The sequence below is a fragment of the Macaca fascicularis genome, chromosome 19 (assembly GCF_037993035.2).
Source record: "Macaca fascicularis isolate 582-1 chromosome 19, T2T-MFA8v1.1".
Classification (NCBI taxonomy): domain Eukaryota; kingdom Metazoa; phylum Chordata; class Mammalia; order Primates; family Cercopithecidae; genus Macaca; species Macaca fascicularis.
The window spans coordinates 19,946,460-19,969,767 of record NC_088393.1 but is presented as its reverse complement, the minus strand read 5'-3'; the positions used below and the strand labels follow the sequence as shown (position 1 = coordinate 19,969,767).

The 23,308-nt window shown below is 53.3% G+C and overlaps 2 protein-coding genes across 2 annotated transcripts; one reads left to right on the top strand and one right to left on the bottom strand.

Moving 5' to 3' along the window:
- Positions 1-572: 572 nt before the first annotated feature.
- Positions 573-14,678, bottom strand: NDUFA13 (NADH:ubiquinone oxidoreductase subunit A13). The gene is made up of 5 exons (XM_045379977.2): positions 14,571-14,678; positions 2,523-2,601; positions 1,425-1,496; positions 1,003-1,072; positions 573-764 (listed from the first exon to the last, which is right to left on the bottom strand). Exons 1-5 carry the CDS (start codon positions 14,662-14,664, stop codon positions 645-647), a joined length of 435 nt encoding a protein of 144 aa, XP_045235912.2. The 5' UTR covers positions 14,665-14,678; the 3' UTR covers positions 573-644.
- Positions 14,679-14,748: 70 nt separating this feature from the next.
- Positions 14,749-17,059, top strand: TSSK6 (testis specific serine kinase 6). Its single transcript, XM_065535359.2, has one exon. It carries the CDS (start codon positions 15,477-15,479, stop codon positions 16,296-16,298), a length of 822 nt encoding a protein of 273 aa, XP_065391431.1. The 5' UTR covers positions 14,749-15,476; the 3' UTR covers positions 16,299-17,059.
- Positions 17,060-23,308: the final 6,249 nt, after the last annotated feature.

Below are 23,308 nucleotides of genomic sequence, written 5' to 3'. Positions count from 1 at the left end.
GGTGGACTCAGACGGACTTAACCCTTTCGTGCCAGGAGCGGAACTGCCAGGATCCCATAGCAGAGTCACCTGGCCAATCTTGGTTGCCTCACCCAACTTGGTTTCCCTGCAGATATCCCTGTGTCTCTGAGCTTCCCTCTCAGGGAGCGAGGAGCCCCTCCGCAGCCAAATACCCTCGCCATGCCTACAACTGGCGGGGCCGCACAGGGTATGGTGGTTCACGCCTGTAATTGCAGTGACGCGGGAGGCTGAAGCGGGAGGATCACTTGCATCCGGGAGGTCAAGGCTCCTCCCATTCCCCAGACCTCCGTGGAGAAGGTCTGACCCAAAGCTGACCCAGGGGCCCCCAGCCTGGAGGCTGCTGACAGGCAGGGTTTCAACAGGGAGGCAGGAGAGTCCGGGCATATCCGAGGCAGAGAGGAGGCTGGTGGTGGATCCAGGGGCAGCCCCTAGGTGTGTTTTGAGGCCACCCTGTATCGCATCTGTTCCGTCCCCATGCTACATGTGAGCTGCTGGTGCCTAGCTGGGCCCTCTCCTCCTTCTCTCCCCCAGTCCCCAGGAAAACAGGCAGGCCAGGTCTGCAGAGCATTTATTCCATCCCAGTGGGGAGGGGCAGGGATCCAGGTGGCCGGAGGGCACAGGGCCTAGGTATACCACATGAAGCCGTAGTTGGCATGGATAGTCTCCTCCGTGGTGCGCAGCCCATACAGCTCCCCGATCAAGGGGGGCACCCAGCGGGTTGTGTGGAACACAGACTCTCCCACCTGTGGGGACAGTGGGGTATGGGTAGAGGCACAGCCACCCACATACAGCCTGCTGGGACCCATCCCCCAGGACCAGTGGCCCCTATGCATGGCCAGGCGCTACAGCCATCCCTCCTGGGACCCAGCACCCACCACTGCCTTGGTCCTGGGGTTTCTATAGAAAGCTGTGAGAGCTCCCCAACCCCAGGCCCTGTCTCTGCCGTGGCTGGCACCCCTGCCCTCCTAGCCGGGGACCCACCTTCCAGTCAGGCACGTCCTTCATGATGATGGCTTCCTCCTCCAGGTTCTCCCGAAGCATCTGCAAGGTCCTGTGGGGATGGGGCCGATGGTGGGGGTGGGGCCTCAGTGCCCTGAGAGGCCCCTGCCTAGGGCCCCTGGTGGCACCCCTTCAAGCCTCCCTCCGACCCTGTCTCCCTTTCCCCCGGCAAACTCCTAGCTTTTCTCCTGCCCCAGCCCCAGTGCTGCCTCCTCCTCCAGGAAGCCTTCCGGTTCACCCCCTTGGGTCTCCACTAAGTCTCCACGCCTCTCTGAGGATGCAGCTGACGGCACATGGCAATGGCCCCCATGGGCATTCTGGCCACCTTCGGGGATGCAGGTCAGGCCCTGCAGCCTGGGGCCTTCAGGCCAGTGACCTCCCGATCTTGGCCCCAGCAGTGCTACCTCCGGTCAGTTTCTGCCTGGAACAGTGGCATCAGCGCGATGCGGGCCTCGAAGTCCTCGATCTGTAGGCGCCTGTGAAAGCCCGAAACCCACACTCAGGTCAGACCAGGCTGGGTCAGGGGAGCATAGGCAGCACCAGCCTCAGGGGTCAGAGTGCTGCTGGGGGAAGAGGCAGGGAATGGGGAGCTGGGGGAATAGCTGGGGGGGGCGGGGCGGGAGGCAGGCAGCGAGCAGGGTGAGGGTCGTGGGCAGAGCCCACCAGGAGCCTGAGAGGAGGGCGTGTGCAGGTAGCTGCACGAGTGACTGCCCACAAGACTGCTGGCTTTCTACTTTCTTTGCAATTAAAAACTTTTTTATCCTAAAAATAACTCTGCCTGATGACTGCGATGAAGGAGGGGGTGGCTTCATCACGGGGTTCTGGGCCTCACAAAACCATGTACCCTGTCTCTCAAAATAATCACAGTGTGTGAGGTTGGGGCAGGCGGGGCCACAATCCTTTCTTCTCCCTGCTTTCTGGCAGCTTCCAAGTTCCCTGCAATGACCCCCATCTTCCAGCCCTGCCTGGCCTGTGTCGGGTGGAGGGGGGTGTGGGGAAGCAGCGCCCAGCCTGTGACACAGGGAGAGGGGGGCGCCTGGCCCTAGTTCATCTGGCCCTGTGCGGCCACTGCCTGGTGTGGTCTGGTTTGAGCCTGGTCACCTCTGACAAAATTCTGCTTAGAAGGCCCAAGGCAGGCCCCCCACTCATATCCTGTCGCTAACCTGGATCCGTGGGTCCCAGCCCTCCTCACTAGACACATTTTTTTGCACTGGGCGGGGGGACAGGGTTTCGCTCTATTCCCCAGGCTGGTCTTGAACTCCTGGGCTCAAGCAATGCTCCAACCTTGGCCTCCCAAAGTGCTGGGATTACAGGCATGGAGACATCTGGAGGACAGAGCCTAGAAATGGAAGTGCTGGATCTGCACTTTTTGGGGCCTGAGATTGCACGCCCAAGTTCAAGGGGCCAGTTCACCCCTTGCCAGCACAGGCAACAGCAGAATGCTACAGGATCCTGACAACTGGCCAGGATGACTTTCAGACAACGCCCACCGGGGGCCTTACCTGCGCTCACGGTTCCACTTCATTATGCTCCAGTGCCCGTACACCAGGGTTCCAATGCCTATGGCCAGCATGCTGTAGCCTGTGGAGAGAGGCGCTGCTCAGCGGGCCAGCCCCCACTCAGACACCCTCCTCCACAGCTCCCAGCGGCTGTTGTGGCTGTTCCAGGCGCTGCCCACTCTGCAGTCAAGGGACAACGGCAGCTTTTTTTCTCAGGAGTGAGGCTGCCTGGACTGTGACACCTCTGCCCCCGTGCCAGGGGTTTTCTGAAAGGTACACGCTGGGCATCGACCTCAGGAGGCCTGAAGATCTAGATGGTGGTTGCTGGGGGGCTCCGGCTCCATCATCTTCTAGAAGGCTGTTTGGACCCTGGGCAGCAGGCTGGCCCCCAAGTAGGAGGGTGACTCTGACAGTGTCCATGGTGGCTCCCGGCCACCTGGGCCACAGTTCCGCGTGCTGCCCTGCAGGGGCTGCACACAGCTGCCAGGAACAGGCAGTGCCTTGCGGGGGCTGCCCAGCCACCCCCTGGGCCCTAGGGGTGGCCGTGCTACCTCTTGGCTCTGCAGGGTCAAGCCCCCTGCCCTGCACCCCAGGGAGGACAGAGGCTATCATGAATATTTACTGAGCACCAGTGGGGCCTTGCTCTAATCCTGACTGACAGGCTGGGGGCCCACTGGGGTCTTCAGGGAGGCCTGGGTTGCCTGGGGTCTGGCTCCCAGGCTCACCCTGCACCCTCCAGATCCTTCCAGCCCCAGTCTCTTCTCTGGAGAGGCTTCACGCTTGCGGGGACGAATGACAAGATCAGGCAGGCCGGGCTCCAGTCAACACTCAGGAAACGACCAGCAGGTGGAAGGCAAGGCCATCTCCACGCCTCCAGGACACTGGGCCCTGCTCTGCGCCTGCTCGGGCTACTCTGCGCCTGTCCTGTACTTCTGCTTTCAGCTCTGCTCCAGCATGGAGCTTGTGAGCTACCTCTGCTAGACCCAGAGACAAGTGAGAAACTGGCTCAAGTTTGCACCTGGTTATTTAACCTGTTAGAAGCCTAAGTCAGGGGTAAGACATTTCCATGCTACAGGTAATGAGGGTGTGCTGGGTCCGGGCTCAGAGGCACGTCTCTCGAGAGGCCCGGGATGCTCAGGGCCAGCTCCCAGCTCTCAGTCTCCTGTCCAGCACATGGGAGGTTTCATCAGCTGCCTTGTTCTTTTTTGTTTTCTTTGTTTTGGTTTTTAGTTTTGAGACAAGGTCTCACTCTGTCACCCAGGCTGGAGTGCAGGGGCGCGATCATGGCTCAATGCGGCCTCCAACTCCTGGGCTCAAGTGAGTTGGAGTACCCTCCCGAGTAACTGGGACCCCAGGTGTGTGCCACCATGTTCAGCTAACTAATTTTTTTAGAGATGGGGTCTCGCTATGTTGCCTAGGCTGGCAATATCTCGTTCTTTTCTTTTTTAAAAATTTATTTATTTTTGAGATGGAGTCTCACTCTGTCACCCAGGCTGGAGTGCAGTGGCATGATCTTGGCTCACTGCAACCTCTGCCTCTTGGGTTCAAGCGATTCTTCCGCCTCAGCCTCCTGAATAGCTGGGACTACAGGCGCCCGCCACTACGCCTGGCTAATTTTTGTATTTTTAGTAGAGACGGGGTTTCACCATATTGGCCAGGCTGGTCTCGAACTCCTGACCTCTCGTGATCCATCTGCCTTGGCCTCCCCAAGTGCTGTGATTACAGGCGTGAGCCACTGTACTGGGCATATCTTGTTCTTTTCTTTTTTTTCTTTTTCTTTTTTTTTTTTTTGAGATGGAGTCTCGCTCTGTCGCCCAGGCTGGAGTGCAGTGGCGCAGTCTCGGCTCACTGCAACCTCCGCCTCCCGGGTTCACATCATTCTCCTGCCTCAGCCTCCCGAGTAGCTGGGACTACAGGCGCCCGCCACCTCACCCGGCTAATTTTTTGTATATTTAGTAGAGAAGGGGTTTCACCGTGTTAGCCAGGATGGTCTCGATCTCCTGACCTCATGATCCGCCAGCCTTGGCCTCCCAAAGTGCTGGGATTACAGGCGTGAGCCGCCGCGCCCGGCCATCTCGTTCTTTTCAACGGCTACAGAGAACCCAGGGGACAGACCTGGGCTGCCCTAAGCCTTCTGGTGCAGAAAATGGACCCTTGGGGAGAACCTGCACCCTCACACCTGCGCACTCAAATGCAGGTCCATCTGCAAGATAAATTCCAAAAAAGAAATAAATTCCAAAACTTATCCCGCAGCTGTGTGTACAAGACAGTGTGGCACTGGCATAGCACAGAGATGTATGAGATGACAGAAACAATGCAGGGCCTCTTGTATTTGCATGCAGCCTGTGCAGGGCTCTTCCTCCTCACTGACCACAGAGGGGTCAAGGCCCCAGGCCTCAGAGTCTATGTCTCAGGAACTGCTAGTCTGGTGGGGAACACGGTGAAGGGCATGCACAAAAGGGTGTGCAGACCATTCTTTTTCTTTTTGGTTTTGGAGACCGGGCCTCTCTCTGTTGTCCAGGCTGGAGTGCAGTGGTGGGATCAAATTTTTTCGCCTGGGTGCAGCAGCTCACGCTTGTAATCCCAGCATTTTGGGAGGCTGAGGCGAGAGGACTGCTTGACTAGGAGTTTGCGACTAGCCTGTGAAACATAGTGAAACATTTACAAAATACATATTTTATTTTATTTTTTGAGACAAAGTCTCGCTCTGTAGCCCAGGCTAGAGTGCAGTGGTGCGATCTCAGCTCTCTGCAACCTCCGTCTCCCAAGTTCAAGTGATTCTCCTGCCTCAGCCTCCTGAACAGCTGGAATTACAGATGCGCACCACCGTGCCCAGCTAAATTTTTATATTTTTTAGTAGAGACGGGGTTTTACCATGTTGGCCAGGCTGGTCTTGAACTCCCGACCTCACGTAATCCACCTGCCTTGGCCTCCCAAAGTGCTAGGATTACAGGTTTGAGCCACCATGCCTGGCCCAAAATACATATTTTTAAATTAGCTAGATGTGGTGGCACATATCTGTGGTCCCACCTACTCTGGTAGCTGAGGCGGGAGTATCACTTAAGCCCAAGAAGTCAAGGCTGCAGTAGGCTGAGATGGCACCACTGTACTCCAGCCTAGGTGACAGAGAAAACTCTGTCTCAAAAAACGAAAAAAGAAAAAAGGAAAAACATATTTTTTTTCATAGAAACAGGGTCTTGCTATGTTGCCCAGGCTGGTCTTGAACTCCTGGCCTCAAGCAATCCTCCCATCTCAGCCTCCCAGAGTGTTGGAACTACCAGTATGAGCCACTGCACCCGGCCTTGGCCATTCTTAGAGAAGACCAAAATAAATAAAAACACATCCTGTGTTCAAGAATTGGAGCACTTAGCACTGTGCAGATGGCAACGCTGTCCAAACTGATACAGATTCGAAATGCAATCCCCATCAGAATGCCAACCATTTCTTTTCCTGTTGCAGAAACTGACAAGCAGGTTGGGAAATTCATATGGAAATGCAAGGGACCAGAATAGCCAAAACAATTTTGAAAAAGAACAAAGTTGGAAGACTCACACTATATACTATTTCAAAACTTATCCCACAGCTGTGTGTACAAGACAGTGTGGCACTGGCATAGGACAGAGATGTTCATCAATGGAACAGAACTGAGAGTCCAGAAATAAACCCTCACATTTATGGTCAATTGATTTTGGACAAAGGTGCCAAGATAATTCAATGGGGGAGAAAACAGTCTTTTCAACAAATGGGATAACCAGACGGCCACATGCTAAAGAATGAGGATGCACTCCTTCCTTATCCCATCCACAAAAATTAACTCAAAAGGATCAAAGAACTAAGCGTAAGAGCTAAAACTATATACTCTTAGAAGAAAATGTAAAAGTCAGTCTCTGTGACCTCAAACTAGGTTTCTTTTTTTTTTTTTTTTTTTTTGAGACAGAGTCTTGCTCTGTCCCCCCGGCTGGAGTGCAGTGGCGCGATCTCGGCTCACTGCAAGCTCCGCCTCCCGGGTTCCTGCCATTCTCCTGCCTCAGCCTCCCAAGTAGCTGGGACTACAGGCACCTGCCACCGCGCCTGGCTAATTTTTTGTATTTTTAGTAGAGACGGGGTTTCACCGTGGTCTCGATCTCCTGACCTTGTGATCCGCCCGCCTCGGCCTCCCAAAGTGCTGGAATTACAGGCGTGAGCCACCGCGCCCAGCCTCAAACTAGGTTTCTTAGACATGACACCAGAAGCACAAGTGACAAAAGGAAAAATACATAAATTGGACTTCATTGAAATTATTATTATTATTATTATTTTTATTTTTTTTTTTTTTTGAGAGGGAGTCTCGCGCTATCGCCCAGGCTGGAGTGCAGTGGCCGGATCTCAGTTCACTGCAAGCTCCGCCTCCCGGGTTCACGCCATTCTCCTGCCTCAGCCTCCCGAGTAGCTGGGACTACAGGCGCCCGCCACCTCGCCCGGCTAGTTTTTTGTATTTTTTTAGTAGAGACGGGGTTTCACTGTGTTAGCCAGGATGGTCTCGATCTCCTGACCTCGTGATCCGCCCGTCTCGGCCTCCCAAAGTGCTGGGATTACAGGCTTGAGCCACCGCGCCCGGCCTGAAATTATTATTATACATATATTTTTGAGACGGAGTCTCACTCTGTTCTCCAGGCTGGAGTGCAGTGGCGTGATCTCAGCTCCCTGCAACCTCTCCCTCCTGGGTTCAAATGATTGTTCTGCCTCAGCCTCCCAAGTAGCTGGGACTACAGGCGCGAGGCCACCACCCCCGGCTAATTTTTGTATTTTTAGTAGAGACGGGGTTTTGCCACATTGGCCAGGCTGGTCTCAAACTCCTGACCTCAAGTGATCTGCCTGCCTCGGCCTCCCAAAGTGCTGGGATTACCGGCGTGAGCCACCGTGCCCGGCCCAGACTTCAATGAAATTAAAAACTTTTGTGCTGTAAATGAAACTGTCAATTAGCTGAGAAGACAACATATAGACACATACTCTTTTTTTTTTTTTTTTTTTTTTTTTTTTGAGACGGAGTCTCGCTCTGTCGCCCAGCCCAGGCTGGAGTGCAGTGGCGCGATCTCGGCTCACTGCAAGCTCCGCCTCCCGGGTTCACGCCATTCTCCTGCCTCAGCCTCCCGAGTAGCTGGGACTACAGGCGCCCACAACCGCGCCCGGCTAATTTTTTGTAATTTTTAGTAGAGACGGGGTTTCACCGTGGTCTCGAGCTCCTGACCTTGTGATCCGCCCGCCTCGGCCTCCCAAAGTGCTGGGATTACAGGCGTGAGCCACCGCGCCCGGCCTAGACACATACTCTTACAACTCAATAATTCCATAATTTAAAAAACCCTACTAAGCCGGGCGTTAGCCAGGCACGGTGGCAGGTGCCTGTAGAAAACAAAACAAAACAAAAAAAACCCTATTAAAAATATATAAAGGATTTGAAAAGACATTTCTCCAAGACAGACATACAAATGGCCAATAAACACATGCAAAGGTGGTGGTTCACTCCTAGAATCTCAGCACTTTGGAGGCCGAGGCGGGAGGACAGCTTGAGCCCAGGAGTTTGACACCAGCCTGGGCAACATTGAGACCCCATCTCTTGAAAAAAATAATAAAAAATAAAAATAATAAAACACATGAAAAGATGTTCGACATCATCAGCCAGCAGTGAAATGCAAATCAACGATCAATGCCCAGAAAACTGAGCAAAAAAACCCCAAAAAGAATTTCTAAAAAACTCCACCATAATGAAATACAGTTTCACATGCACTAGGACGGTGGCTATGATCAAAAAAATGGAAAATAATCAGTGTTGTTGAGATGTGGAGAAATTGGGACTCTCATACATTGCAGGTGGAAACACAAAATGGTGTAGTCAATTTGGAAAACAATTCGGCAGTTCCTCAAAATGTTAAACACGAAGTTACCATAAGATCCAGTGGTTTGTCTCTTAAGGGAAAGTTCACATGGGAGAAATGAAAATCTATAGCCATATAAACACCTGTACAGCGTAAATCCTCATGGCAGCAGTACTCACATTATTCACAGCAGCTGAAGAGTAGGCAGACGACCCAAGTGCCCATCAAAAAACAAATGAAGGGCCGGGCGCGGTGGCTCACGCCTGTAATCCCAGCACTTTGGGAGGCCGAGGCGGGCGGATCACAAGGTCAGGAGATCGAGACCACGGTGAAACCCTGTCTCTACTAAAAATACAAAAAATTAGCCGGGCGCGGTTGTGGGCGCCTGTAGTCCCAGCTACTCGGGAGGCTGAGGCAGGAGAATGGCGTGAACCCGGGAGGCGGAGCTTGCAGTGAGCCGAGATCGTGCCACTGCACTCCAGCCTGGGCGACAGAGCGAGACTCTGTCTCAAAAAAAAAAAAAAAAAAAACAAATGAAAACACAACACCTGGTGCATCCACACAATGGGTATTTTTTTTTTTTTTTTTTTTTTGAGACGGAGTCTCGCTCTGTCACCCAGGCTGGAGTGCAGTGGCCGGATCTCAGCTCACTGCAAGCTCCGCCTCCCGGGTTCACGCCATTCTCCGGCCTCAGCCTCCCAAGTAGCTGGGACTACAGGCGCCCGCCACCTCGCCCGGCTAGTTTTTTTTGTATTTCTTAATAGAGACGGGGTTTCACCGTGTTAGCCAGGATGGTCTCGATCTCCTGACCTCGTGATCCGCCCGTCTCGGCCTCCCAAAGTGCTGGGATTACAGGCTTGAGCCACCGCGCCCGGCCCACAATGGGTATTAATTAGCCAGAGACAAAAGGCCACACAGTCTATGGCTCCAATGATATGAAATGCCCAGAACAGGCAAATCCAGAGAGAAAGGAAGCAGATTAGTGTTTGCCAGGGGTGGGATGATTGCTAATAGGGAAGACAGGGTTTCTTTTGGGTGATGAAAGTGGTCTAAATTCTGATCATGGCAATGGCCACACAACTCTGTGAATATACTAAAAAATCAATATACTGGGCACACTTCATTATTATTATTATTATCATTGAGATGAAGTCTCGCTCTGTTGCCCAGGCTGGAGTGCAGAGGCAAGATCTTGGCTCACTGCAACCTCCACCTCCCAGATTCAAGCAATTTTCCTGCCTCACCCTCCCAAGTAGCTGGGATTACAGGTGTGCACCACCACGCCCGACTAACTTTTGTATTTTTAGTAGAGACAGGGTTTTGCCATGTTGGCCAGGTTGGTCTCCAACTCCTGAGCTCAGGTCCTCAAAGGGCTGAGATTACAGGCGTGAGCCACCACTCCCAGCCATTACATTGGACAGACTTTAAATGGGCGAGTTGTATGGTATGGTATGGGAACCTCAATAAATATATTAAAGACACAAGATGAAAAGGAAAGGGCTGCCTGCTAGGCTCAGGAGGGAGTGGGGACAGGAGAACTGGGTGTGGGAGATAGTGGAGGAGGTGGGATGGAAGACATTTCAGGAGCGACATGGATTAAAAGGGGACTGAACCAGCCGGGCGCTGTGGCTCACGCCTGTAATCCCAGCACTTTGGGAGGCTGAGGCAGGCGGATCACGAGGTCAGGAAATTGAGACCATCCTGGCTAACACGGTGAAAACCCATCTCTACTAAAACATACAAAAAATGAGCCGGGCGTAGTGGCGGGCACCTATAGTCCCAGCTACTCGGGAGGCTGAGGCAGGAGAATGGCGTAAACCCAGGAGGCGGAGCTTGCAGTGAGCCGAGATCGTGCCACTGCACTCCAGCCTGGGTGACAGAGACAGACTCTGTCTCAAAAAAAATAATAATAAGTAACAAAAAGCGGCCTGAGCCAGCCCATCATGTCCTGGGATGCTGGCAGTGAGTGAATGGCTGACCCAGGCAGACAGAGGGGAGTGGGTGCCAGGCTTGGGGTCACCAGGCCTTGGACAGGAGCAGAGAAGGTAGGTCTGGTGGGAGGGCCACTGTGGAACATAGCTCAGGAGAGGCAGGGGAGGAGGACAGAGGAGGGAGACGAGGAGGGGCCTGCGTACTAGCTCTTTTTCTGCAGAGCAGACTTCTTCTCAGAGAGGTCCTCCTGGCACATCCTGGCTTAAGTGGGCCCAGGTTATCCCAGGTCTCACCAACAACTAGAAATCCTGGCATGATGTGTTGCATCCCTTCAGCTCAGCTGTGAGGGCTTGGGGACAGGGCCCGGCACCATGTGCTCACTCAACAATGAAAGCAGGGCCATAAACAAAGAGCACACCAGCACAGGGGATCCTCCTCACTCCTCTGATGGGAAAGGCTGGGGTGGGGGTGTATGTGCTGTAACAAAAGTCCACACCATGAGGAGACACAACCCCAGGCAGTGGTATTCAGGGCAGTGTCTGGCACAGGGGGGTCACTGCTCTGTGGTGAACTGGGAGAGGACCAGGGTATTTATACAAAAATGAGATGCTGGAAGTGGGGAACTCAGGGAGCCTCCAGGGCTGGGGTCTTTCTGTGGCCTGGTCTGGCTGCAGGTCACACAGGTGCACATTTGGAAAGAAATCTTGTGCTGTACTGGGGTAGCCAGGGTTACACCTGAGAAGGAGACTCAGCCAGGCGCAATGGCTCATGCCTGTAATACCAGCACTTTGGGGGGCTGAGGCAGGGGGAGCACCTGAGGTCAAGAGTTTGAGACCAGCCTGGCCTACATGGCGAAACCCTGTCTCTACTAAAAATACAAAAAAAAAAAAAAAAATTAGGCCAGGCCCAGTGGCTCACACCTGTAATCTCAGCACTTCAGGAGACCAAGGCAGGCAGATCACCTGAGATCTGGAGCTCGAGGCCAGCCTGACCAACATGGAGAAACCCCATCTCTACTAAAAATACAAAAAATTAGCCGGGCATGGTGGCACATGCCTGTAATCCCAGTTACTCGGGAGGCTGAGACAGAAGAATCGCTTAAACCCAGAAGGCGGAGGCTGTGGTAAGTAAGCCGAGATTGCACAACTGCACTCTAACCTGGGCAATAAGAGCAAAACTCCATCTCAAAAAAAAAAAAAAAAAAAAAAGTAGCCAGGCGTGGTGGCGTACACCTGTAATCCCAGCTACTAGGGAGGCCGAGGGAGGAGAATCGCTTGAACCTGGGAGGCAGAGGTTGCAGTGAGCTGAGATCGTGCCACTGCACTCCAGCCTGAGCAACAGAGCAAGACTTGGTCTAAAAAAAAACACACAAAACAAACAAACAAACAAAAAACAAAAAACACCAGGCGTGGTGGGTCATGCCTGCAAAATGAGCACTTTGGGAGGCCAAGGTGGGTGGATCACCTGAGGTCAGGAGTTCGAGACCAGCCTGACCAATATGGTGAAACCCCATTTCTACTAAAAATACAAAAATTAGTCGGGTGTAGTAGCGTCCAACTGTAGTCCCAGCTACTCAGGAGGCTGAGAAAGGAGAATTGCTTGAACCCAGGAGGTGGAGGTTGCAGTGAGCCAAGATCAGGCCACTGCACTCTAGCCTGGGGGACAGAATGAGACTGTCTCAAAAAAATAAAAATAAAAAAAGAAGAGAAAAGAAAAAAGAAAAATGAGGAAACCCAGAATGCATTATATTCCTCCAATGTGTTCTGGGACAGAACTAATGGGCCGGATCTAGCCTGAAGCCTATTTTTGTTTTTTTTAAATTTTTGGTAGAGGTGGGGGTCTCACTATGTTGCCCCGGCTGGTCGCAAACTCCTGGGCTCAAGTCATCCTCTGGCCTCAACCTCCCAAAGTGTGAGGATTATAGGCATGAGACACCTGGCTCAGAGGCCGTCTGTTTTTGTATAGCCCCCAGGCTAAGAACACTTTCCGTTTGTAAATGGTTGTCTCAGTAACTGAAACTTTCTGGCCAGCCAAATCCAGAATACTTGTCATCTGTCCCTTTTATAGAAAAAGTCTGCCGGCCAGGCGCTGTGGCTCACGCCTGTAATCCCAGCACTTTGGGAGACCAAGGCGGGTGGATCATGAGGTCAGGAGATCGAGACCATCCTGGCTAACATGGTGAAACCCCGTCTCTACTAAAAATGCAAAAAATTAGCCAGGCGTGGCGGCAGGCGCCTATAGTACCAGCTACTTGGGAGGCTGAGGCAGGAGAATGGCGTGAACCCGGGAGGCGGAGCTTGCAGTGAGCCGAGATCGCGCCACTGCACTCCAGCCTGGGCAACAGAGCGAGACTCCATCTCAAAAAAAAAAAAAAAGAAAAAGTCTGCCAATCTCAGTTCTTGGATACAAGAAAAACAAGAGGAGGCTGGCCACGGTGGCTCAAGCCTGTAATTCCAGCACTTTGGGAGGCTGAGGCTGGAGGATCACTTGAGCCCAGGAGTTTGAGACCAGCCTGGTCAACATAGCTGCACCCTTGTCTCTACAAAAAGTAGAAATAAAAAATTAAAAACCGCCGGGAGCCATGGCTCACGCCTGTAATCTCAGCACTTTGGGAGGCCAAGGCGGGCGGATCACCAGGTCAGGAGATTGAGACCATCCTGGCTCACACGATGAAACCCCATCTCTACTAAAAATACAAAAAATTAGCCAGGCGTGGTGGCGGGCACCTGTAGTCCCAGTTACTTGGGAGGCTGAGGCATGAACCCGGGAGGCGGAGCTTGCAGTGAACCGAGATCACGCCACTGCACTCCAGCCTGGGCAACAGACCGAGACTCCATCTTATAAAAAAAACAAAAACAAAAAAAGACAAAAAACCAAGAAGCAGCTGGGGAGGGCTTTTCACCTCACATTGACTTTTCTACTATCTGAATTATTACATTTTTAATTACTATGTTCATTTTTTGTATGTGTTAAAATTGAGGCATAATGTGCATAACATGTAATTTAAATGTAAAGTTTAATTTGTTAAGAGACATGCATTCTGCTGAGCCCGGTGGCTCATGCCTATAGTCCCATAGGCATGAAAACTTTGGAAAGCTGAGGTGGGTGGATCACTTGAGCCCAGGAGTTCAAGACCAGCCTGCGCAAGATGGCAAGACCCCATCTCTACAGAAAATACAGAAAGCTGGGCGCAGGCTTATAATCCCAGCTGCTTGGGAGGCTGAGGTGGGAAGATGGCTTGAGCCCAGGAGGCAGAGGTTGCCAAGAGATCACTCCAGCCTGGGCAACAGAACCATACCCTGTCTTTAAAAAAAAAAAAAAAAAAAAAAAAAAAAAAAAAAAGGAATGTATGTATTCACCCTTAAATTACGTTTAAAAGTTTGTATTTGTCCATTAACCCTGGGGACTGAGTATGGGTGCCTTTCAAGTCTTTTTCATTTTTCTGTGTTGAGCCCCATAACAAAATTTAACGTGTTACTTAAAACATTTGAAAACTTTACGACGGGCATGGTGGCTCACGCCTGTAATCCTACCACTTTGGGAGGCCGAGGTGGGCCGATCATCTGAGGTTGGGAGTTGGAGACCACCCTGACCAACGTGGAGAAACCCCATCTCTACTAAAAATACAAAATTAGCCAGGCGTGGTGGCACATGCCTGTAATCCCAGCTACTCGGGAGGCTGAGGCAAGAGAATTGCTTGAACCCAGGAGGCAGAGGTTGCGGTGAGCCGAGATGGCGCCATTGCACTCCGGTCTGGGCAACAAGACCAAAACTCCGTCTCAAAAAAAAAATACATAAATGAAAACAATTTGAAAACTTTAAGAATACGGATTCCTGGGACACCATGGAGGCGGGGGCTGCCTGCAGGGAACCACTTTATAGAACATCTTGTAAATTCCCTCCAAGTTCCAGGTTGCGGCCTCAGCCTTGCCTTGGGGAGCCGTGGCCTCTTTTGGGCCTCAGTTTCCCCATCTGAGAAATCCAAGGGTGGCTGAGGGCCAGAGCGCAGACTATGCCTCAGTTTAACCCACTGTAAAATGTAAATAATTAGAGGGACCGATTTCCTGGGCTGTTACGAGAAGGAAGCGGAGCTGGGAAAGCGCTCAACAAACTGCAGCACTTGACGTTATTACAGAAGCTATGGAGGATTCTCGAGCTCAGCCTCCGGTCTCACCGCCAGGGAAACTGAGGCCCGCTTGTGTCCCCGGAACCCCGCCCCCGAGCCCCGAGTACCCACTCTGAGACCCCGGCCCAGAGTGATACTGACCCGACAGTCCTCGACGCGGCAAGTTTCGTTTGTAGTCGATGGGCCCATAGCCCCCCGGCGGGGGCATGTCCTGCTTCACCTTCGGCATCTCCATGCTGGCAGTATTCCACACTTCCGGTCCCAGGCGGAAGTGACATACTGCCACCGCCATGATGAGTGTGGCGGAAGCACTCGAGTTGGCTCGCCGCAGCCCTGGAAAGCCTCGGACACTAGTGTAACTACGCGACAGCGCAGGAAAGCTCCGGCGGCGGACCCTGGGTCGGAATACGCTGCCAGGCTGTAGCTGAGGAGTCTTTATTCCCTCTTTCTCCCAGACAGGGTGTGAATTGCCTTGGTTCTTGCATTAAAGGCCCTCGCGTTCGCCTTGCCTCTGGGGTGTTGCGCAGGCCAGTCAGAAACTCCGAGCGCCCGAGGGAGCCAGGGGCCCCAGTTAAGGCCCCTTTTCCCGTTTTCGCTCCGTCTAGGGACTCTACGGGAAGCCCAGGGCTCCACGTAGTCACGGGCTGGGTACGTGATGTTGGGGAGCAGCTGCTGCTCGAATTCGGACTCACCCCAATCCCCGGAACGGATGCTGCTCCCTGGTGGTGGTGGGTATCCCTTGCTAGTGGCCTCTCATCGGAAACTGACCATTCAAGGTGATTATGAGTCACAAAGCAGGGAGGCTAGGGTGGCCCCGGGGCGGGGTCCTGGACCCCCACCCTAAGGCGGAGTGACGCCCGTGGTCACTTCACAAGGCAAAAATTGTTACGGGGCAATAAAAGGCACAACAGCGGCCAATGCCTGGCAGTGGGCACATGGGGGTGCGGGGGTGTAGGTGCCAAGCGCCATGGCTTAGACCCGAGATTGGAGTCCGGCCGCCCCCCGACAGCAGCCGCCTCCTGCTCCCCGTGCGCCCCAGGCGCCACCATGTCGGGAGACAAACTTCTGAGCGAACTCGGTTATAAGCTGGGCCGCACAATTGGAGAGGGCAGCTACTCCAAGGTGAAGGTGGCCACATCCAAGAAGTACAAGGGTACCGTGGCCATCAAGGTGGTGGACCGGCGGCGAGCGCCCCCGGACTTCGTCAACAAGTTCCTGCCGCGAGAGCTGTCCATCCTGCGGGGCGTGCGACACCCGCACATCGTGCACGTCTTCGAGTTCATCGAGGTGTGCAACGGGAAACTGTACATCGTGATGGAAGCGGCTGCCACCGACCTGCTGCAAGCCGTGCAGCGCAACGGGCGCATCCCCGGAGTGCAGGCGCGCGACCTCTTCGCGCAGATCGCCGGCGCCGTGCGCTACCTGCACGATCACCACCTGGTGCACCGCGACCTCAAGTGCGAAAACGTGCTGCTGAGCCCGGACGAGCGCCGCGTCAAGCTCACCGACTTCGGGTTCGGCCGCCAGGCCCATGGCTACCCAGACCTGAGCACCACCTACTGCGGCTCAGCCGCCTACGCGTCACCCGAGGTGCTCCTGGGCATACCCTACGACCCCAAGAAGTATGATGTGTGGAGCATGGGCGTCGTGCTCTACGTCATGGTCACCGGGTGCATGCCCTTCGACGACTCGGACATTGCCGGCCTGCCCCGGCGCCAGAAGCGCGGCGTGCTCTACCCCGAAGGCCTCGAGCTCTCCGAGCGCTGCAAGGCCCTGATCGCCGAGCTGCTGCAGTTCAGCCCGTCCGCCAGGCCCTCGGCGGGCCAGGTAGCGCGCAACTGCTGGCTGCGCACCGGGGACTCTGGCTAGAACCCGGGGTTCCAGCCATTCCTGCCCCCGAGGGCGCTGGGCCAGCGCGGCGCACGCGCAAGAGGCGAGTTTAGCGGGAACATGCGAAGCTGCCGCGTGCTACTGCGCATGCGCCTTCTCCCTGCCGCTTCCCTCCCTTCCTTCCCACGGGGAAGTCGGCAGTTGCCCCTGTTCGGAATCCACGTCCTCCGCCATCCCGAGAGCTGGAGGCGCATGCGCATCCGTGATTTCCCAGACCAGGCCCCGAAAGAGGCGAGACCAGAGGGGACGGAAGCATTGCGCCTGCGCGGAACAAGCTCAGCCTCTGCGCGGAGGGCGTACCTTCCCAACCAACGATGGGTGCCGGGTTCCCGGTTGGAACCTGCAATAAACTCGCTGTTCCTCGCACCTGGCTCTAACGGTGGCCCCATTTGCAGACCAGTGGAGAAGGGATCGCTCCGTCCGGGGAAGGCGGGCGCGGGTACCCTATTTTAGTCAGGCTTGTTGAGGTTATTGCTCCAAGACCCAAAAGGGAGTCGGGAGGATTCGAACCTGGACCTTTTGGGCTCCCCAGTATGGGCCAGCTCGAAGGAGCTCTGTTGTTCGTGGGTCGTGATGGTGCTGTGATGATGGGTGGGGAAGCAAGTGGACCCCAGCGCCTCCCCGTCCACATCTTTTAAGGATGGAACAGCCAGGGGTGGGGCGAGGGTCACCTGTCTCCACGTAAAGTAGGAGTTTATAGAAAAGGAAACTGAGGCCCACATGGATGTCACTTGCCAAAAGACACAGCCAAGGGCTGGGCACGGTGGCTTACGCCTGTGACCCCAACACTTTGCGAGTCCGAGGCAGGCAGATCACTTGAGTTCAGGAATTCGAAAACAGCCTGGGCATCACAGCTGATACCTTATCTCTTGTTTTTTTGTTTTGTTTTGTTTTGTTTTTTTGAGACAGTCTCGCTCTGTCGCCCAGGCTGGAGTACAGTGGCACGATCTTGGCTCACTGCAACCTCCTCCTCCCGGGTTCAAGCGATTCTCTTACCTTAGCCTCCCAAGTAGCTGGGACTACAGGCACGTGCCCAAACACCCGGCTAATTTTTGTATTTTTAGTAGAGATGAGGTTTCACCATCTTGGCCAGACTAGTCTTGAACTCCTGACCTCCTGATCCACCTGCCTCGGCCTCTCAAAGTGTTGGGATTACAGGTCTGAGCCACTGCGCCCCCGACCCTGTCTCTAAAGAAAAAGAAAAAGAAAAAGTCCGGCGTGGTGGCTAACGCTTGTAATCCAAGGCGGGTGGATCACCTGAGGGCAGGAGTTCCAGACCAGCCTGGCCAACATAGTGAAACCTCATCTCTACTAAAACTACAAAAAAAAAAAAAAAAAAAAAAATAGCTGGGCATGGGGCAGGCACCTGTAATCTCAGCTACTCAGAGGCTAAGGCAGAAGAATCGCTTGAACCCGGGAGGTGGAGGTTGCAGTGAGCCGAGATCATGCCACTGCACTCCACCCTGGGCAACAAGAGCAAAACTCCGTCTCAAACAACAAACAAAAAAGACACAGCTGTGATTTTTTTTTTTTTTTTAAACAGGGTCTCTCTTTGTTGCCCAGGCTGGAATGGCACAATCTTGGCTCACTGCAGCCTCTACCCGGTTCAAACAATTCTCGTGCCTCTGCCTCCTGAGTAGCTGAGACTACAGGCGCAGGCCACCACGCCTGGCTAGTTTTTTGTATTTTTAGTAGAGACAGGGTTTCACCATGTTGGCCAGGCTGGTCTCAAACTCCTGACCTCAAGTGATCCACCTGCCTTGACCTCCCCAAAGTGCTGGAATTACAGGCATGAGCCAGTGCACCCGGCTCACAGCTGTGATTTGAACCCAGATCTAGCAATAGTGAGGTTGCGGGGGTAGGGGAAGATCTCCCCTGCTGTGGGTCCTTTTCCTCTCGGGAAGAGGGGGTGAGGGGGGGAGTCAGGGCAGGGCTGGGCAGGATTCAGCTGGACTCACTAGCTCATTCCCTTCTCTGTTAATTCATGTAATCATGCATTTCTTGAGCACCTACTGTCTGCCAGGCCCCAGAGCTCATGGCGAAGAGACTTGGGCCCATCCCTGTCGGAAACAAGACAATTGAAAAGTCAAGTAAAAGAAAAGAATGACGTGGAAATGAAATACTTGTAAGTTGTGCTAAATGCCAGGTAGAGCTGGGAGGTGTTCAAGGAGGGACTCTGGGTGGGGTTTGGTGGCTCACTCCTGTAATTCCAGAACTTTGGGAAGCTGAGGTGGGCGAATCGCTTGAGCCCAGGAGTTAAAGACCAATCTGGGCGACACAGCAAGATGGCCATCTGTACAAAAAATTTAAAAATTAGCCGGGCGTGGTGGCGTGTCTCAGCTACTTGGGTGAGGTGAGAGGATCGCTTGGGCCTGGGAGTTCAAGGCTGCAGTGAGCTATGATCATGCCACTGCACTCCAGCCTGGACCACAGAGTGAGACCCTGTCTCAGGAAAAAAAAAAAAAAAAGTAAAGGGACTCGGAAGCTAAGGGAAACAGTCCAGGTGTTCCCCAGGAAGAGGAGAGCTGGTGTGTTTGAGTAAGGCCAGTAAGCTTATTTGTCTGGGAGGGAGAGAGGGAGAGGAGATGGAGAGGTAAGGAGGAAATCGAGAGAGGACCCCACAGAGCCTGGGAGTGGCTCCCATTTAGGGTATATGGGGAAATGTATTAGGTCTATTAGGAAATCCTAATCCTGCCTACCTGCATATGAGCCCCACATAGCTGCTCCTCTGGTGGGTCTCCCCATGCCCAGCCCCTGCTCACTCAGTGTCAATGGCTTTCTGGTGCCCTAGGGATGCAGTGCCAGCTCTATCTTCATCCCTCCAAATAGGGTATGGCCCTGTCCCCTTCAGTTTTGCAGATGAGGAAACCGAGGCTAAAAGAGGGGCAGTGCCTAGCCTCCAGTTTTGGCTGGACCACATCAGAGTGGAGGTATAAAACCTAGCTCCTGAGGCCGGGCATGGTGGCTCATGCCTGTAATCCCAGCACTTTGGGAGGCGGATCACTTGAGGTCAGGAGTTCGAGTCCAGACTGGCTAACATAGTAAAACCCCATCTCTACTAAAAATACAAAATTTAGCTGGGCATGGGTGGCTTGCACCTGTAGTCCTAGCTACTCGGGAGGCTGAGTCAGGAGAATCACTTGAACCTGGGAAGTGGAGGTTGCAGTGAGCCAAGATCCCACCAATGCACTCCAGCCTGGGCAACAGAGCAAGACTCTGCCTCAAAAAAGAAAAAGGAAAAGAAAAAGAAAAAGAAAAGAGAAAGGAAAGAAAGGAAAGGAAAGAAAGGAAAGAAAGGAAAGGAAAGAAAGGAAAGGAAAGGAAAGAAAGGAAAGAAAAGAAAGGAAAGAAAAGAAAGAAAAGAAAAAGAAAGAAAACCTAGCCCCCAGCCCCTCTGGTTTAGTCGAAGGGTGCCGCTCCTGATTGGGGCCATGCCTCAGACTCCCCACCTGGAAAATGGGGGCAAAACTCCATCCTTGGGGTAGTGGGCATGGCTTGGGAGTGGGCGTGGCTGGAGGACTGAGCCCAGGCCCTTCCCTAGGCTCCCACTGCATTTAGCTAAAACCCATGCCCTTGCCCGTCTTCCCACCCAGTCCCACCACACTGCCTTTTTTGTTCTTGATCTGCCATGCTGGCTCCTGTCTCTGAGGCTTTGCACACTCCTGGCACTTTTCCCCTCTTCAAGACTTGCCTAAAATGTCACCCCATGCCCTCTTCTCAAGGTGCTACAATATGTTTCTGTCTGGATAGTTCCTGCCACATCTCCAGGGCCCAGGGCATAGTGCATGCCCTCTACCAATGAATCTGTGGGAGCAGGGGCCAGGGTCTCTGCCTGCCATGTGGCCATAGACCCAAGGCTCAATTCAGAGAGGACGAGATGTTAGGGATGAGGCATCAGGGATGAGGGGAGTGTCCCATTTTCTCAGCTGGAGAAGCTATTTGAGACCATGACCCAGGATTGCTCCTTGGATCTGCCCCAACTGCACTGAGGAGCCTGTGCCCAATCCAGGGAAGCAGAGCCTCACGAGGGACCAAGAGCCAAGCCCAGGAGACAGCACCCCATAGGAATGTTTCTCAGGCCAAGTGAGAAATGCCTGTAGCAAGCCTGTGGCTCCAGCTACACAGTAGGCTGAGGTGGGAGGATCGCCTGAGCCCCAGTTTGAGGCTGCAGTGAGCTATGATTGTGCTTTGCACTCTAGCCTGGGCAAGAGAGTGAGAGCCTATCTCAAAAATAAAAAATAATTTTTATAAGCCAGGTGCGGTGGCTCACGCCTGTAATGCCAGCACTTTGGGAGGCCAAGGCTGGTGGATCACTTCAGGAGTTTGAGACCAGCCTGGCCAACATGGTGAAACCCCATCTCCACTAAAAATACAAAAATTAGCTGGGCATGGTGGTGGCGGCACCTGTAATCCCAGCTACTCAGGAGACTGAGAACCTGGGAGGCGGAGGTTGCAATGAACCAAGATCATGCTACCGTACTCCAGCCTGGGGGACAGAACAAACCTGTCTCAAAAAAATCTATCATGGTCAGTACTGGGGTCTGGGACACTAGTCTAGACGTGTCACAGGTGGAGTGGGACAGGCTGGGGTTCAGTTTCTACCATGTCCTCTGCCAGCTCTGTGCCCATAAGACCAGGCACTTGGGAGCTGTGGGGAAGGTATCAGCTCCCAGGCCGGAGGCAGGGATGCTTCAACGACAAGAAACGGGGCCAGGTGTGGTGACGCACACCTGTAATCCCAGCACTTTGGGAGGCCAAGGTGAGAGGACTGCTTGAGTCCAGGACTTCAAGACCAGCCACGGGCAACATGGCAAAATTGTGTCTTTACAAAAAATATGAAAATTAGCTGGGCGTGGTGGTGCATGCCCATAGTCCCAGGTACTGAGGAGGCTGAGATGTGAGGATCACCTGAGCCTAGGAAGGTTGAGGCTGCAGTGAGTTGAGATCAAACCACTGCACTGCAGCCTGGGCAACAATGAGACCCTGCTGATGAGGCAAAGACGAGCAAATCCCACTGATATTTTTTTTTTGAGACGGAGTCATGGTCTGTTACCCAGGCTATACTGCAGTGGTGCAATCTTGGCTCACTGCAACCTCTGCTTCCTGGGTTCATGTGATTCTCCTGCCTCAGCCTCCCAAGTAGCTGGGATTACAGGCACCCACCACCACATCTGGCCAATTTCTGTATTTTTAGTAGAGATGGGGGTTTCACCATGTTGGCCAGGCTGGTATCGAACTCCCGACCACAGGTGATCCACTCACCTCAGCCTCCCCAGTCCCCACTGATTCTCATTCCTCTTTCCCAGCCCATGGGGTAAGTTGGCCACAAAGCTCCAGAGGAGAGGGGCTGTGGGGACTCCATCAGGCCCCAGCAGCAGGTGCACCCCGCCCTTTGCTTCTCTTATTAACAAAGGGTCATCCTCCATCTCCCTCTAACCTGCCTTGGAAGCTAGGACGAAACAATACAGAGAAGCCAGGGCAGAAGGGACAAAAGAAAAGTTCAGTTGACACATCATCCATTTATTATCCTTCAGAGTCTAAAACTTCCTCGTGATACAACGTATAGCCACCCATTCCAGCCTGCTTACTGGAACTTCTATTCCCATCTGGTGGCAAACATTTCTTTTTACATTTGTTTTACTATCAAAGATTTAGAGTCACAATAAATACAAGTGACAGCCTCCACCCCCGAAGAGCCCCCCCAATACCCTGCACTAGTGTAACCGTCTATTACACTTTAAGGATTATAAAATTGTTTGCTGTCCTTTTTTAAAAGCTCAGTCCAAGTTCTTTAGGTTAACGTCATCTGCAGCATAGCTCGGCATCAAAAACCCTATGGCAGAGCAGCAAGGATCATCCCTTCTGTGATGGCGACCCCTGCGATGAGAATATTTGTATAGAGAAGTCTTTCCCCTGCCTCTACATCCAATAGGAGAGTGGAAGCCACGGGGCCCAGTGGGGCTGCCACTGGGTTGCCCCATTCCCTCTGCCCTGAAGCTTTTGCTTCACCAAGGTCCGCGGAGTACAGGAAAGACCAGGAGCAACTAGCACTGTGGGCTGTTCCACCCTGAGAAGGGCTCCTACAGACCTCATCAGAGAGATGGTTCTTGATGTCACCGTAGAGTTCCTGGGATGAGGTCAAGACGGCCATAGCTGTGGGAGGCTCCAAGGGCACTTGGCCATTCCAAACCCTACCCCCCACCTCCACTACAACAGGCGAGGTGTGAACTCTGAGATCTCCCCAGCCCTGTCTACAGGGCAGCCGACAGAAGGAAGTTTCCAGGTGCTGTTGGAGGTTCATGTCACAGATAACAGGGGATAGTTACAATCAGTTGGGCTGGGGGCTCCCACATTCTGACGGCTTGCAGGAACCTGATCCTGGTAGGGCTCTCAAGAGAGACCAGGACCAGGCACTGGCCGGTTTTGAGGGTGTGCTTTGCTGCAGGTAGAACACCCTAAACATCAATCAATAGCTATCCTGATGAATCCAAACCCCACACCCAGAGAGGTACTTAATAATGCCTTCACCTGGAACATCATAAACGTCATCATACAACAACCCGCTTGGGGCTTATCATAGAGGTTATGCTGCAAGGAACTGAAAGGAAATAATGGGCTAGAGTGCTCGAGACAGCAGAAATGAAGCAAAGATTAAGGCATCTCACACTTTTGCCCCCTGAAATTATTAAAAAAAAAAAAAACTATATCACAGTATGTACGTTGTCCCTGATGGAATACTCCCTGGGGACCTGGGGCTGACCCTCTCCCTTTCAAGGGGCAGCAGTCCATAAGGACGGGTTGACAGTCATCAGCCCTGAAAGGACAGCTGGGCCAGGCTGGGAGAGGTCAGGAGCTGGAGCTGGGGCTGGGGGCCGGCGGGTGCGGCTCGGATCTGGCCCCCTGGTCAGACCCAGCTGACCCACGCTGCAGCACGCAGAGGTGACTTTGGCCTGGATGCCTGATCCCCAGCCACTGCATAGAACTGAGGT